At 45.6% G+C, this 17,150-nt stretch overlaps 1 protein-coding gene across 1 annotated transcript in view; it reads right to left on the reverse strand.

Moving 5' to 3' along the window:
* NOS1AP (nitric oxide synthase 1 adaptor protein) overlaps window positions 1-17,150 on the reverse strand; it is a 61,930-nt gene that overhangs the window by 17,126 nt on the left and 27,654 nt on the right. The window contains exon 2 of the mRNA XM_083446357.1: window positions 10,429-10,500. Within this exon, the coding sequence (XP_083302483.1) occupies window positions 10,429-10,500 (72 nt within the window). The remainder of the gene's footprint in view (window positions 1-10,428; window positions 10,501-17,150) is intronic.

A 17,150-nucleotide genomic window follows, 5' to 3' on the forward strand; every position in this document is an offset into this window, starting at 1 on the left:
GTACATGATTCACAGCTGCTGAGAAAGACCTGCTGAAGACTAAGGGCTCATCCACACGTAGCCTTTCTAACCACAGGCTCATGCTTCTCCAGTCCATGTTTTAACGCTAGTTGTTTTTGCCCCGGTGCTTTCTTCAGGAAAACCCGACATTTACCACTGAATTGGAGCAATTTGAGTTGTCCGCAGATTGCCATTTGTTCCAATTCCGCAGTAAAGAGCAGTATTTTAAAGGGAGAGCACTGGGGCAAAAAGGAAGGAAGGAAGGAAGGACTCAAACACAGACCTAGAAAGCCCTTGCCCTTTGCCCAGAGCTGTGCAGAGCAAAGGTTAGTGTGGTTGAGCCCTGAGTAGGCTCCGTCGCTGATGAGGAGAGGGTCCTTGCTTAGCAATAGGAAACATTTTTTCCTTGGTGTACATCTGTCCATAAAGAAGGCTGATCGCCGAAGAATTGATGCTTCTGAATTATGGTGCTGGAGGAGACTCTTGAGAGTCCCATGGACTGCAAGCAGATCAAACCTCTCCATTCTGAAGGAAATGAGCCCTGAGTGCTCACTGGAAGGACAGATCCTGAAGCTGAGGCTCCAATAGTTTGGCCACCTCATGAGAAGAGAAGACTCCCTAGAAAAGACCCTGATGTTGGGAAAGATGGAGGGCACAAGGAGAAGGGGACGACAGAGGACGAGATGGTTGGAAAGTGTTCTCGAAGCTACCAGCATGAGTTTGACCAAACTGCGGGAGGCAGTGGAAGACAGGAGTGCCTGGCGTGCTCTGGTCCAGGGGGTCACGAAGAATCGGACACGACTAAACAACTAAACAACAACAACAACAACATCAGTTCTTAAGGAATAGCAATACTGCAGGTGAGACGCAGTTTATTTCATGCTGTCATAACCATGACAGAAGATGGTGACAAGGAAGGACGTGTGAATCAGTCAAGATACCCAGGTGTTGAGAAGGTCCAGACACACAGTATGAAGTCAGGGGCGAGCCATTCCTGTCAGGAAACGTAAGGGCCATTGCAATAGCTGGAGGTAGCAACTCCATTGGTGATGGAAGCATCGTCCAACCATGACAGCTCTTCCTTTAACCAGAACAGAAGTATAAAAAGCCAGACAGCAGCACAGACTGAGAATTATTCTCCCCACTGCATTTCTGCACAAGTAGAGCAAATTATTTAATCAACGATGGACGTGGTTCAGTTGGCTGCTTGCTTCCTATATTTGTAATGCCAGCTTCACAAACTGCATAGCTTTTGTTTTATCTCAAGTTTATTTTGCATTGCATTTCATTCCCATGGGCTCACCCAAATGCTCAAGTAGATCTTCATTTTCTTTTCTTTTTTAAAAATAATATTTATTAAAAGTTTAAAGATTACAAAAAGAAGTAAGAAAAAGAAAAAAGAATAAACAATACAAATCAATACATTACAATACATAAAAAGAAAACAAAGGACACAATACATCAAAACAAAAACAATTAAAAACACATCCAATATTTATCATTATCTTTCATTAACTTATTTCCTCGACCTCCTCACACCTCCCTTTTTTGTGTTCTAGTTATTAATTATTTCAGCAAATCCTTTCCACCTTTCACTGTTTTCTGTCATTTAATTATCTTAATTTATTTTAACCTTATCTTACCATTAAAACCCTAAAACTTATTTGTACTTAACTCCTTATAATGTTTCTACTAAAGCCATGTAATTTCATTCCGACATTTTCCTAACATTCATTAATTTTACAAGATTTCTCTAAATAAATTTTTAAACTTTTTTGCAATCTTCTTCCACCGTCTCTTCTCCCTGGTCTCGGATTCTGTCAGTCCTTTCTATCAGTAGATGTTCATTTTCTTTATTAGTTACAGATCTGTACCATTTGTAAAAACCATCCAAACCACAATGCAAACTCTTAAACGTTGTATCTTATCTTTAATAAAAACGTCAATGCCTCCTGGTTAAATCCTGAGTCGGCAGTTCTGTTTTGTGGCTTGGTTAGCCACCGACATGTCCTCAAGCCAGATACCGGCCTTAACTGACCATTGGGCTGCTGAGAAGCACATTTACAAAGACTTGTCCAAGTGTAAAGGGTCTTGTGCCATGGGAAACTGCTTCATGTAATCTCTACAACCCTTATTTATACACATAATCCATGGGTCAGACTTGTTCCAGGCAGGGCACCACCAAAGAATTCTGCATTTGCAAACCGCCAAGAGAGGGGCATATATCGATCATTTCAGGGCAGGAACAGGGAATAGCAATGTGATAGAAAGCTGGATTTCCTTGTCAACAATGTCACAGAAGGACATAGGCCTGGTGCCAACATCAGATCATAGAATCAGGAAGATCCTGTTTTCAAAAGGTCACATGTGACAGAATTCATCAGTTTAATGCACACTGCTTCTACCTCTCAATAGTTTACACAAGCAAAACAAACTCATACACACATTCAGGGCGGTTATATAATATTCATATAAAATTTGGGCCAGGGGGAGGGGAGTCCCCCAACCTCTCCAAACCCTGACCTTTGTCTTCAGCATCTCCTTCATTTTCCACAGAGGCTATCTTAAAAAAGCAGAAACTCTATCCTTCTGCCGTCCAAAATCAGGCTGTGGGGGAAGATAGGGGCCCTAACGCAAGTTCTCAGAACATCTAAGAGCCACAAAGCAGGAGCAATGAGCAAAGGGAGCCATGCTGACCCATAAGGGGGGAAGAAATAACCCACAGTAGCATAATACCTTTTATTGTTGTTGTTGTTTACTCGTTTAGTTGTGTCCGGATCTTCGTGACCCCATGGACCAGAGCACGCCAGGCACTCCTGTCTTCCACTGCCTCCCGCAGTTTGGTCAAACTCATGTTCTTAGCTTCGAGAACACTGTCCAACCATATTGTCCTCTGTCATCCCCTTCTCCTTGTGCCCTCCATCTTTCCCAACATCAGGGTCTTTTCCAGGGAGTCTTCTCTTCTCATGAGGTGGCCAAAGGATTGGAGCCTCAGCTTCAGGATCTGTCCTTCCAGTGAGCACTCAGGGCTCATTTCCTTCAGAATGGATAGGTCTGATCTTCTTGCAGTCCATGGGACTCTCAAGAGTCTCCTCCAGCACCATAATTCAAAAGCATCAATTTGTTGGCCATCAGCCTTCTTTATGGTCCAGCTCTCACTTCCATACATCACTATTGGGAAAACCATAGCTTTAACTATATGGACCTTTGTTGGCAAAGTGATGTCTCTGCTTTTTAAGATGCTGTCTACGCTTGTCATTGCTTTTCTCCCAAGAAGCAGGCTCGTGGCTGCTGTCACCATCTGCAGTGATCATGGAGCCCAAGAAAGTAAAATCTCTCACAAAACGGAGAAAACCTTTTTGTCCTCCAGAAGAGGCAAGAGTTGGAAGGGGAGTTAAGAAATATAAACAGCAAAAAGGTACAAAAGTATGCTTGGGCATCAGCTATTCAGGATCCTGGTAAATATTTAAATCCTTTCATCCAGGGGTTCAAATGCACAGAACAAGATCTTCCCATCTAACATCCTCCAGGCTTCAAAGCCCTTGGGAGTTCAAAAAAGGGGAATTTACCAAGGTATGAGGTGTAACACTTGGGATAAAGGTAAAGGTAAAGGGACCCCTGACCATAAGGTCCAGTCGTGACCGACTCTGGGGTTGCGGCGCTCATCTCGCTTTATTGGCCGAGGGAGCCGTCCTACAGCTTCTGGGTCATGTGGCCAGCATGACTAAGCCGCTTCTGGTGAACCAGAGCAGCGCACGGAAACACTGTTTACCTTCCCGACGGAGTGGTACCTATTTATCTACTTGCACTTTGATGTGCTTTCGAACTGCTAGGTTGGCAGGAGCAGGGACCAAGCAATGGGAGCTCACCCTGTCGTGGGGATTCAAACCGCCAACCTTCTGATCGGCAAGTCCTACGCTCTGTGGTTTAACCCACAGTGCCACCCGCGTCCCTTGGGATAGGACAGACAAAAGATAAAACAGGCCGCTCAGGAATAAACTATGCCATTCCTAGAGACCTTTCCCCAAGATCAGTTTTCACTGAGTTGAGTGGGGAATCTTCCAGCCTCTTTACTGAACACTGAGAGCCAATGTGGTGTACAGTGGTACCTCAGGTTAAGTACTTAATTCGTTCCGAAGGTCCGTTCTTAACCTGAAACTGTTCTTAACCTGAAGACCACTTTAGCTAATGGGGCCTCCCGCTGCTGCCGTGCCACCAGAGCACAATTTCTGTTCTCATCCTGAAGCAAAGTTCTTAACCTGAAGCACTATTTCTGGGTTAGCGGAGTCTGTAACCTGAACCGTATGTAACCTGAAGCATATGTAACCCGAGGTACCACTGTAGTGGTTAGGAGCAGTGCACTCGTAATCTGGTGAACCGGGTTCGCTTCCCCACTCCTCCACATGCAGCTGCTGGGTGACCTTGCGCCACTCACACTTCTCTGAAGTCTCTCAGCCCTACTTACCTCACAGAGTGGGAAAGGAAGAGAAAGGAGAATGTTAGCCGCTTTGAGACTCCTTTGGGTAGTGATAAAGCGGGATATCAAATCCAAACTCCTCTTCTTCTTCTTTTGGGATGTGAAACCATGTGAATCTCTCCACAGAGAATGCATCTATTATAGACGGCGGCTTGTGGAGAACAGCCAAGGTGCCCACAGGGTTTCATATCTAACCTAGGTTTGTGCGGCTTAAAAAGGCCACCAAAATGCAAGGCAATGCAGATTTCCGCAGCCTATTTCTGATTTCTTTTTCCCTCGTGAGAAACGTGGGTAGCCGATTACTCCATCGCTGTAGGCCCATAGTTGGATCTTTGCCAGCCTTACCTGCCTGGGAGAGCAAAGCAGAGAGGCTGGCGAAGCATTAGGGCTTGCAGAACCATTTGTTCCCGCCAGGAGTATTGGGGGGGGGCAGGGTGACAAACCGCTCGCCATCTTCCCATATTTCCCATGGAGAAGGTCCCTCATCAGTTTTAGATCACATGCGCCCTCAAAGAAAGAAAAGGAAAAAGTTCACTGGGAGCATGAGGAGAGAGCAGGAACCAGTGAAGGCAGTGAAGATCCTGTGTGAGTGCCTGGAGGCGGTTGGAGGGTGGATGGTGGCTAATGGATTGAGGTTGAATCCTGACAAGACAAAAGTACTGTTTTGGGGGGACAGGAGGCGGGCAGGTGTGGAGGACTCCCTGGTCCTGAATGGGGTAACTGTGCCCCTGAAGGACCAGGTGCACAGCCTGGGAGTCATTTTGGACTCACAGCTGTCCATGGAGGCGCAGGTCAAATCTGTGTCCAGGGCAGCTGTTTACCAGCTCCATCTGGTACGCAGGCTGAGACCTTACCTGCCCACAGACTGTCTCGCCAGTGGTGCATGCTCTGGTTATCTCCTGCTTGGACTACTGCAATGCGCTCTACGTGGGGCTACCTTTGAAGGTGACCCGGAAACTACAACTAATCCAGAACACGGCAGCTAGACTGGTGACTTGGAGCGGCCGCCGAGACCATATAACACCAGTCCTGAAAGACCTACATTGGCTCCCAGTACGTTTCCAAGCACAATTCAAAGTGCTGATGCTGACCATTAAAGCCTTAAACGGCCTCAACCTGAAGGAGCGTCTCCACCCCCACCGTTCTACCCGGACACTGAGGTCCAGCACCGAGGGCCTTCTGGCGGTTCCCTCACTGTGAGAAGCAAAGCTACAGGGAACCAGACAGAGGGCCTTCTCGGTAGTGGCGCCCGCCCTGTGGAACGCCCTCCCACCAGATGTCAAGGAAATAAACAACTACCGGACATTTAGAAGACAGCTGAAGGCAGCCCTGTTTAGGGAAGGTTTTGGTGTGTGGCATTTTAATGTATTTAAAATCTTTGTTGGAAGCCGCCCAGAGTGGCTGGGGGAACCCAGCCAGATGGGTAGGGTACAAATAATAAATTATTATTGTTATTGTTGTTATGTGCTGCTGGCAGTTATTCTTGTTCGCACACACTTGCATGCCGCTGTCGCATTTAACTCTTTGAGGCGGGTCCGGTTCTTTCTTTCTTTCTTTCTTTCTTTCTTTCTTTCTTTCTTTAAGGTTTATAATCTGAAATTTGTAGTTGTGTAGGATTAGACGACCTGAATTGTATCGTTTGCAATAATGACCAAGAATTATACATGGAAATTACACGTTAAACTTTAAATTTACAAAATGAAAATAAAAACTGAGAAGCTAGACTAAAAGTCGCATTGGCGTAAGCGAACTGGATTTCCAGACACTGTTTTGATAGAATATGGGGGGTGGGTTTCAGCAAATTAAACTCTAGTTGGTCCGGAAAATATATTAAAACTCAGCACATTCTACCCAGCCTCTTGCCTGCAGATTAGGAAAGGCCTAAGGTGAAAAATGACCACATGCAACAGCCATTCCAGGCATTCCTGACAAAAGCCAGAGGCTACCACACTCCTCTGAAAGGGCTGAGCTTCTTTACCATGGGAGGAGAGAGAAACAAGAAGCAGCCGGGAAGGGGGGGTGGGGTGTCATATTGGAGACCAAATCCATGGAAGGAGAAATTGGGAAGGTCTCCAACCATCACCTGACCCCCCCAGGGAAAGAAGCGCCACCAGAACCTGGGCTTTCTTCCGGAGATCTTTCCGCAAAAGGCTCTCCTGAACGGCCCTGGACAGCAAGCAGCCAACGGCAGAGCAAACTCTTGCGCCACAGCCATGAAGGGCTCCTCTTTATTCTGCCTAGGTGGTTTCTCCAAGACAGCCAGGCGGAGGGAACAGGGTGCTGCAGAAATTCCTGGCAGCTGTGGGATGGGGTCGGGCAAGAATGTTGCAGGAACTAATGTGCTGAACTCTGCCCTGCTCCTCTCTATAGGATATACATTGGGGAATTCAACCCTCTCCTTATTTTTTAATAATTTTTATTAAATTTTCAAATTGTAAGAACAAATTTTCCACAAATCTTAATTGAACAATTTATATATCCATATCTCTCTCTCCCCCCCCAACTTTGGCTTCCCCCGTATTTCCGTATTGATTTATTAAACAAATTCTATACCCTGCTGGTTTTTACCCCTTATATAGTTGTGAAAGTTTAGTCAAAACCTGCCAATGAGTCCAAATCTTTATACTGTCTTTTTATATACAGTGGTACCTCGGGTTAAGTACTTAATTCGTTCTGGAGGTCTGTTTTTAACCTGAAACTGTTCTTAACCTGAAGCACAACTTTAGCTAATGGGGCCTCCCGCTGCTGCCGCGCCACCAGAGCACGATTTCTGTTCTCATCCTGAAGCAAAGTTCTTAACCTGAAGCACTATTTCTGGGTTAGCGGAGTCTGTAACCTGAAGCGTATGTAACCTGAAGCGTATGTAACATGAGGTACCACTGTACTAGATGAAACTTGGGCAAGTTTGTCTCTTGGAGCAAACTCTTGCGCTACAGCCACGAAGGGCTCCTCTTTATTATTATTATTATTACACTGGTACCTGGGGTTAAGTACTTAATTCGTTCTGGAGGTCCGTTCTTAACCTGAAACTGTTCTTAACCTGAGGCACCACTTTAGCTAATGGGGCCTCCCGCTGCCACCACCGCACGATTTCTGTTCTCATCCTGAAGCAAAGTTCTTAACCCGAGGTACTATTTCTGGGTTAGCGGAGTCTATAACCTGAAGCGTATGTAACCTGAAGCGTATGTAACCTGAGGTACCACTGTACAGTCATACCTTGGGTTACAGCCGCTTCAGGTTGCGTTTTTTCGGGTAACACACCTGCCGAAACCCGGAAGTACCGGAACGGTTACTTCCGGGTTTCGGCGGTCGCGCACACACAGAATCGCTAAATCGCACTTTGCGCATGCGCAAAAGTGCTGAATCGCAATCTGCGTGTGCATAGACGCCCTGTTGCGGGTTGCGAACGTGCATCGCGCACGGATCACTTTCGCAATCCAAGCGTCAATTATAGTTTATAAATGGTTCTCACTCCTTTTTGAAATTGAGGTTGTCTCTCTCATGAATCCAACCCCTCTTTAAAGAGTAATGCTAGCGTCGCTTACACCCCCCCCCCCGCTGACCATAATAAGGGCCAGTTGATAAAACACTAAAAAAATTACCACCAATCATGGCAGCATCAACCGGCCCTAACATAAGCACATCTATTATGCAAGGGTGGTGCTGCAGGTTAAACCACAGAGCCTAGGACTCGCCGATCCGAAGCTTGGCGGTTCGAATCCCCGCGACCCGGTGTTCGGTCCCTGCTCCTACCAACCTAGCAGTTCGAAAGCACATCAAAGTGCAAGTAGATAAATTGGTACCGCTCTGACGGGAAGGTAAACGGCGTTTCCATGTGCTGCTCTGGTTCGCTAGAAGCGGCTTAGTCATGCTGGCCACATGACCTGGAAGCTGTCTGGCTCCTCGGCCAGTAAAGCGAAATGAGCGCCGCAACCCCAGAGTCGGTCATGACTGGACCTAGTGGTCAGGGGTCCCTTTACCTATTACGCAAAGCGAAAAAATCCGAAGCAGCTATATTGACCTAGGGCTTTGACACACTCCCCCCCCTACCCAAAACAGGTCCTATTCTGCATTTTAAGCACTTCTTAGCTAAGTGCTTGGAAACTGCCAGGGTTTCTCTCGTTCTTCGGCTTCAATATAAGGCAACTGCTGCTCCACCATACCTTTGCCTGGGTCATGTTGGCCTTGCGATTCCCGGAAAAGCTAGCCCCCCCCCCTCTTCCAAGACGTCTGGCAGGCAGCTCCCTCCCTGCTTGTCTGCTAAGCTTGAGATGGAATCCAGAGCGGCAGATTAAGGCTGGAATCTGAGGAATTCCATTACTCTGCTTTCCCCCGCTTCATTAGCACACGGCTGGGCAGGGATGGGGGAACAGAGGTTGGAGACCTCTGGGACGAGTCTGCGCAGGCCGGCGGCAAGGAATTTCCTGTTCTTGCGCTCATCGCTGTTCAGAAACGGAGAGCAGCGAAGAAGCCCTGGTCCTCCTGGGGCAAATTCAACAGGCTCTTGCATGCTGCATAATGTCCTAGAAAGAACTATCTGCTGTCACGGGAGGTTCTCGTCCACCATGTTTTTTTGCCTTCCCAAATAAGGCACATCGTAACTGAGGTGGTGGCGAACTACCGTCCTTATAGGATGAAGCAATGTTTGAGAACAGGATAACGAATCAGAAAAAGCAAGTGTGGATATGCAAAATATGTTCTTTATTATCTGCATGCAAGGAATCCGCTCAAACACACACATTGTTTAAGCATAACTGAAAAGATACACATTCAGTAACAGGAATGGTCTTGGATAGCCAACAATACACTCTCAACTCTGCTGACCACAAATTTGAAAGAAAACTTCAAATAATCAACCTCGGGTATTTCAATATACAGGGGAATTTCTCATGACAGGTCAGCTGCTGGTTGGAGATGTTCTTCTAAGGAAGATTTTCTATCCATCTTTTTGATCTACCTTACTACAGTGGTACCTTGGTTGTCAAACGGTTTGACTCCTGAACAAATCGGCTCCAGTTTGCAATGTTTTTCGGAAGCCAAATGTCCATCGTGGCTTCTGCAGCTTCTGACTGGCCAATCCTGCAGCCAATCGGAAGCCACGCCTTGGTTTTCGAATAGGTTAAGTTTGACAACCAAGGTACCACTGTATTCAAAGTTTCTAGAATGAGTTTATCGATGAAATCCACCGTACTGCATGTTATCAGCTAATACAGAATCCAGAAACATTCAGTGAGGGGGGAGAGGGAGAGGCAGGGCAGGCAAAGTAATTGTTTCCATGGGCCAAGAGTAACTAGACCCCTCAGGCCAGAAATGGTTAGCACTCAGGTGAGGGTACAACTGAACTGAACCCACAATCTTTCTTCTGCAGCTGACTTCCTGGGTTGAATTTTACATTGCAAGCTCTCTGGGGCAAGGAAGTTATTACTTCCTAAAGAACTAGGTGCACTGGTAGTGCTATAAAAATTCATGTTGCTAAAATTACAGTATTTTTTGCTCTATAAGGCTCACTTTTTCCCTCCTAAAAAGTAAGGGGAAATGTGTGTGTGTCTTATGGAGCGAATGCAGGCTGCGCAGCTATCCCAGAAGCCAGAACAGCAAGACGGATTGCTGCTTTCACTGCGCAGCGATCCCTCTTGCTGTTCTGGCTTCTGAGATTCAGAATATTTTTTTTCTTGTTTTCCTCCTCCAAAAACTAGGTGCGTCTTGTGGTCGGTGCGTCTTATAGAGCGAAAAATACGGTACTATCAGCAGAAACAGAGCATGAGCCACTGCCGTTGAGGAAGGGACCACGTTTACCCGTTTACAAGGGGCTTAATAAGAATCGCAGCATTCCCACATTACCTCTCCCAACCATCTAGAATTAAGATATCTCTCTCTCGTTCACACAAATCTTATTCGGATACAGCAGACATCTATAAGCGTGTTGGAATCAAAGCATCGGCACCACTTACCCTGATGCGTCTCATGGCCGTGACAATCTCCACCCTGCTGTTTGGCCGGGGCACATCTAGGCTGCCAATATACTAGAAGGAAAAGAGAGAAGAGTTAGGCAACACAAAGGCAAGAGTCAATTTTTCCTTCAGAACCAGCCTTCTGGGACGTGGGTGGCGCTGTGGTCTAAACCACGGAGCCTCTTGGGCTTGCCAATTGGAAAGTTGGCGGTTCGATTCCCAGTGAGAGGGTGAGCTCCCGTTGCTCCGTCCCAGCTCCTGCCAACCTAACAGTTTGAAAGCACACCAGTGCAAGTAGATAAATAGGTACTGATGTGGCAGGAAGGTAAACGGCGCTTCCATGCACTCTAGTTTCTGTCACAGTATCTCATTGCACCAGAAGCGGTTTAGTCCTGCTGGCCACATGTCCCGGAAAGCTGTCTGTGGGCAAATGCCGGTTTCCTCAGCCTGAAAGCGAGATGAGTACCGCAACCCCCTAGTTGCCTTTGACTGGACGTAACCATGCAGGGGTCTTTTACCTTTTTTTAGGGGGTTCATACCCTGGCTAGAAACCAAGTCAGAACAGCTTAAGAATTCCAATCAGTGTTAATCTGGTTTGAGAAAGAACATATCAAACAGGAATATCGTATAACGATGCACGATATACATATGTGTTTTGTATTGAAAATCCAGCTTTGGAAGCAGGATGAGTGCACTATAAACAGCAGTGTGAGCACAGTCTAAGGAAAGTTATGCACGATCTCAATGGTGCAGCTGATTTTAGACTTTGGGCTTAATGGTCTTATGGGTGTGTCCCTTCTGATGGCTCTGTGAGTATGGCTTCAGGAGCACACAAGACAGCATCTTAAAAAGCAGAGACATCACCTTGCCAACAAAGGTCGGTATAGTTAAAGCTATAGCTTTCCCAGTAGTGATGTATGGAAGTGAGACCTGGACCATAAAGAAGGCTGATCGCCGAAGAATTGATGCTTTTGAATTATGATGATGGAGAAGACTCTTGAGAGTCCCATGGACTGCAAGAAGATCCAACCTCTCCATTCTGAAGGAAACCAGCCCTGAGTGCTGACTGGAAGGACAGATCCTGAAGCTGAGGCTCCAATCTTTTGGCCACCTCATGAGAAGAGAAGACTCCCTGGAAAAGACCCTGATGTTGGGAAAGCTGGAGGGCACAAGGAGAAGGGGACGACAGAGGACGAGATGGATTGGACAGTGTTCTCAAAGGTACCAGCGTGAGTTTGACTAAACTGCAGGAGGCAGTGGAAGACAGAAGTGCCTGACGTGCTCTGGTCAATGGGGTCACAAAGAGTTGGACACAACTAAATGACTAAACAACAACCGCACACAATTAACATATCTCTTTTCTGCTCCACTGCCGTTCCGTGCTTTACAACTGCTTCCACTTGCTTGGCATTTCGGAACAAAATAAAAATAAAAAAGCAAAGTTTGCCAACTCTGATAAGAACAAACACTTCTGAGTACGCGCAGCTTTGTATTTAATCTCACTAAAATCACAGCATCTTTACGATTACAGGGAAACAAATGGAGCTTGCGTCTGCCTGCCCTGATGCCAAACACACTTGCTTGGGATTAAGCACACTACTGCAGAAGGGATAATATTTTTTAAACTTTAAAAAAAACAATAAAACAAGCATTTTATTATGCTGTCTCTTGGCTCTAAGATCTTTTGGGGCGGGGAGAGGGAACAGAAAGGAAGCTGCAGTGACCAGCACAAGTCCTGCTGACCCAGCCGCTGGCATGCAGTCTTTTTGCCAATGCCTCCTCCAGCTGCCACTCAATGGGTGGTTATCTGAAGGCCCCCTGGGCTGCAGGTACCGGGACTATGGGGTTGCAGCGCTCATCTTGCTTTCAGGCCAAGGGAGCCGGCATTTGTCCACAGCTTTCTGGGTCATGTGGCCAGCAGGACTAAACCGCTTCTGGTGCAAAGGGGCACCGTGACGGAAACCAGAGCACATGGAAACACCATTTACTTCCCCACCGCAGTGGTACCTATTTATCTACTTGCACCAGTGTGCTTTCGAACTGCCAGGTTGGCAGGAGCTGGGACAGAGCAACGGGAGCTCACTCCATCGCGGGGATTCGAACTGCTGACCTTCCGATCGGCAAGCCCAAGAGGCTCAGTGGTTTAGACCACAGCGCCACCCATGTCCCTTCATAGGGAGAATGTAAGTGTGATGAAAAAAGGGCTTTAGGTTCGGAGGGAAGGCATTTCCCTAAGCATTATATCTTGAGCAGAGGTCACAAGGCCTGCAGCTTTCAGATGCATTCTTCCTCACTCAGGTCCATCGGCTGGAAGATCACCCAGCCCACACACTGTGATAAAAACAGCCCCCCTCCACCATCTGCCTGTAAGGATTTGGGAGACACAGACAGATAAAGCACAGCGAATCCCATGCCAGATTTTCTGGGAAACTCCATTCAGATATAGAACCACTTTGTAAATTGCTCTCTGCAAGTCAAAATCTTGCAAGTGGGATTATCTCACAAAGCACACCCACCCAACCCGCCGCAGTAAATGGTCGACCACCTTAGACAGGACTATCGTTCAAACTAAAGGAGGAAAGCCTGGGTTTGAAAATAGCTATTAACCATGTTTCATGGTTTCAAGTCAGCCCTGTTTAGGGAAGCTTTTAATGTTTAATAGGTTATTGTATTTTAGTGTTTTGTTGGAAGCCACCCAGAGGGGCTGGGGAAACCCAGCCAGATGGGCGGGGTATAAATAAATTATTATTATTATTATTATTATTATTATTATTATTATTATTATTTTGAATTTGACGTTTTCAGCGTATAGTTTTTATTTTACCTTTTTTTATAATACAGTGGTACCTCGGGTTAAGTACTTAATTCGTTCTGGAGGTCTGTTCTTAACCTGAAACTGTTCTTAACCTGAAGCACCACTTTAGCTAATGGGGCCTCCTACTGCTGCTGTGGCATGATTTCTGTTCTCATCCTGAAGCAAAGTTCTTAACCCGAGGTACTATTTCTGGGTTAGCGGAGTCTGTAACCTGAAGCGTATGTAACCTGAAGCGTATGTAACCCGAGGTACCACCGTACTAAGCAAAGGGTGACATTCAAATATGTTATTGTACAAGTGGTATTACTTTTATTGCACAATGGGACTTGCCATTGTTGTGAATTTTTCCCCAACCCCTCCCCAAGTACATGGGGGGATGGCAAAGGGGGCACATGGAGGGGGAGGGGGGGGGAAGTCTTGCTGCACAAGCAGAAATTGTTCTGCTTGCACCATTCTGAATGCTGTCCAAAGACACAACCATTGGCCAACTTCAGAGCCATGTTGGTTGGGGGCTAGGAGAGAAGGATGGCAGGAACTATGAAATATACTATCTAAACTTGGTTTTAGCATACAGAACCAGGTGGCAAGGAGGGCTGTATTTTGCTTTGCCTCTCTGATGTCTTGGCAAACTTAAGAAACTCGATGGTTTTGATGATGTTGGCAGTTCACAGAGGGCAAACAAGGCTTGGTCCTCAGACTAAGGGATGGGGCATTCTCATTCTTCCAACGCTACAATGCCAGCAAAATGCACAACATTTACCGTATTTTTCACCCTATAGGGCGCACCGGCCCATAGGGCGCACTTATTTTTTTGGGGGGGGGGAATAAAGGAGGGGGATTTATTTCCCCCCCGAACCCCAAAGAGCAAAGAAGCCATGACAGCTAGCTGTCCTGGCTTTGTTTTTAGCCTCGGAGCTGGGGGTCCAGGAACGGAGGCGAGGTTGCGCTCAACCTCGCCATTGCTCCCGGAGCTTGCTTGCGGGGCTGGGGGCGGGGGAAGCCCAGCTTCCCCCAACCCCAGGCCCCAGAACGGGTCCAGGAGTGATGGTGATGTTGCACAACCTCTCCATCGCTCCCGGAGCTTGCTGGGCTGGGGCGGGGGAAGCCCGAGCTTCCCCCAACCCCAGCCCCCAGAACAGGCTATTGCCCGCAAGGCTCCCAAGGCTTGCGGATAGCTTCCTGAAGCCTGGAGAGCGAGAGGGGTCGGTGCACACCGACGCCTCTTGCTCTCCAGGCTTCAGCGAAAGCCTGCATTCGCCCCATAGGACGCACGCACATTTCCCCTTCATTTTTGGAGGGGAAAAAGTGCGTCCCATGGGGCGAAAAATACGGTAATTCCTCTGAGCAGGCGTAAAACATTCTACTACGGGATGGTATTTCATCCAAGCTATCCCACCGGGGGGGAAATATTCTGTTTCTAGGATTTGATTTGAATGTTTTGGCGTTTTTCTGAAATTGTTTTTATTTGATTTTACAAAATATCAATTTATAACAAAACCAAATACATATCCATATAGAGAGATTTCTTTGAATTTCGAGACCTCCCCCAATCCCCTCCTTGGGTCCTATTGTCAATGTTTTCAACTGCACATTATTTCATAATTTATTCTTTCTAGCTATCCATATTATACATAGGATTTATTACATTACAAGTGAGATTAAAATCCTGTTAATCAGGGTGGATTTGATTTAAATCAAATCGATTTAAATCACCAGTCAGTAGGACTTCTTCTTCTTCTTTTTTGCAGAAAGACTCATTCTTGCTGGTATAATCTTAATATTTACAACCAGATGAAGGTTTCATTTTTGGAATAATTAATTTTCAGAGTAGTTTTTACAGTTATATCAAAAATTACTGATTTGGTTATACTATTAGAAATACATAGATAATTTTATTAAATTATTGTGAGGTTTAATAAGTTAACTGTTTATATATGGACAACTTTTCTGCTGTACTTTATTGGAAGGAGAAAAATAATCATTTCCTTAATAACAATTTAAACATTTTATTTAACTAAAGCAGTAACATTATAGCATATCTATTCATGTTTGTTAACTGATGTGGTTAAACGTTTTTTTAAAAAACAACAACAAACAACTTAGACTGAATTTTAGCACACTTATTTCCTGATGAATAGCCTTTGGACTATAATGTAACCTACCTAAATAGAAAACTATCTTTAGAAAGATTTTTCCTACAAAAGCATTTTATTTTAAAAATCCGATTTAAATAAAAGAAATCTGTTGTTGGTTTTTAAAAAATCATTGATTTTTATCCACCCTGCTGCTAATGTTTTCATTTGTTTACAGTGGTCTGCTAAATAAATTGTAATAATTTCGGCGTAGTCTAACAGCTTGATTTCATTTGATTTGAATGTTGATGCTGCAGCAGAACAGGAAGACGACAAGTCATGACACCCAAGAGCTTAACGTGAGAACCCTAGTTTAGTTTCTTAAAAGTGAGTAGTGGCTTCCTTGCTTCTGCTGAAGAATTCCTCTCGCCATCCTGAAGGTAAACGTAAAGGGACCCCTGACCATTAGGTCCAGTCGTGACCGACTCTGGGGTTGCGGCGCTCATCTCGCTTTATTGGCCGAGGGAGCCGGAGTACAGCTTCCGGGTCATGTGGCCAGCATGACTAAGCCGCTTCTGGCGAACCAGAGCAGCACACGGAAACACCATTTACCTTCCCGCCGGAGCGGTACCTATTTATCTACTTGCACTGTGATGTGCTTTCGAACTGCTAGGTTGGCAGGAGCAGGGACCGACCAACAGGAGCTCACCCCATTGCGGGGATTCGAACTGCCGACCTTCTGATTGGCAAGTCCTAGGCTCTGTGGTTTAACCCACAGCGCCACCCTACAAAACAGCAAATCCCACAACTCAGAACTGCAATGAACCAGAGGACCATCTGCTCCCATGTAAACCTGCCATAAATTAAGATCTTCACCAGGGACTTCTCTGTGGTGGCACCTAAGTTGTGCCATTCCTGACCCAGACAAATTTGCCCTATCCTATACCCATTGGTTTAGGAGTAAGCCCCACTGAACTCAATCGGACTCATTTCTCAGAAGCATGTACAGGACTGTTCTGTGAAATAACTACAATAAAATTGGGAGTATATTCAGATTTAGTAGCTCCAACTTTCCCAAACATGTCTCAAACAAACAGGGAGGTCTTCTTTTCGAGGAAGGGGCTAAGGGATGGCATGTAAATATTGTAAATATTGTGAACAATGTGCAAAGGCCAGTAATAAAATACTGAAGCACCGTTCCACTTGCAGGACATCCTTAGCTGAGCTTTCAAAAGGGGGGAGAGATCTGTAAACCCAGCTAGTTTATATCCAGATGGCCTCATTTTACTGCAAAGGGTCTCTTTTACTAATCAAGTACCCCCTATTAATTTTCTAGCTATTGCCTGGGAAAGTTCCATTCAGGATACAGGAAGGTCTGCTTCACACACACACAAAGGCTTCTGGCATTCTGGCCCCACATCTCACAAAAATATAACCCTGTTAGTCAAACCATCTGCCTTTAATTGCAAACTTTCTGTGCACATTCCATTTGACTTCGTTTAAAAACAGTTATATCTCTCTCTGCCTCTCTTATCACTGTTGTATACCTGTCTTTTTTCTCTCCCAGATAGCTCTAATAGCAGTTTCAAGCATTTATTGGAGTAGTTTAGATTAGGGAAACAACATGGGAAAATCCACGACCAGAAAGAAGAAGAACATCAAGAAGAGTGGAAGAAATTTAAAGACTACTTGAATAAATATTGTAATATTAAAGATATGTAACCACTTGAAAGAAACAATTAGGACTAGGATTAAAATGGAATTAAATTTATAAATAAGAAAATGTACGAAAGGAAAGCTATGTAATATGATTAGGACTGTGATATGGTCTTTTG

Source organism: Podarcis tiliguerta (assembly GCF_965153285.1).
Source record: "Podarcis tiliguerta genome assembly, chromosome: 6".
NCBI classification, from domain to species: Eukaryota; Metazoa; Chordata; class Lepidosauria; order Squamata; family Lacertidae; genus Podarcis; species Podarcis tiliguerta.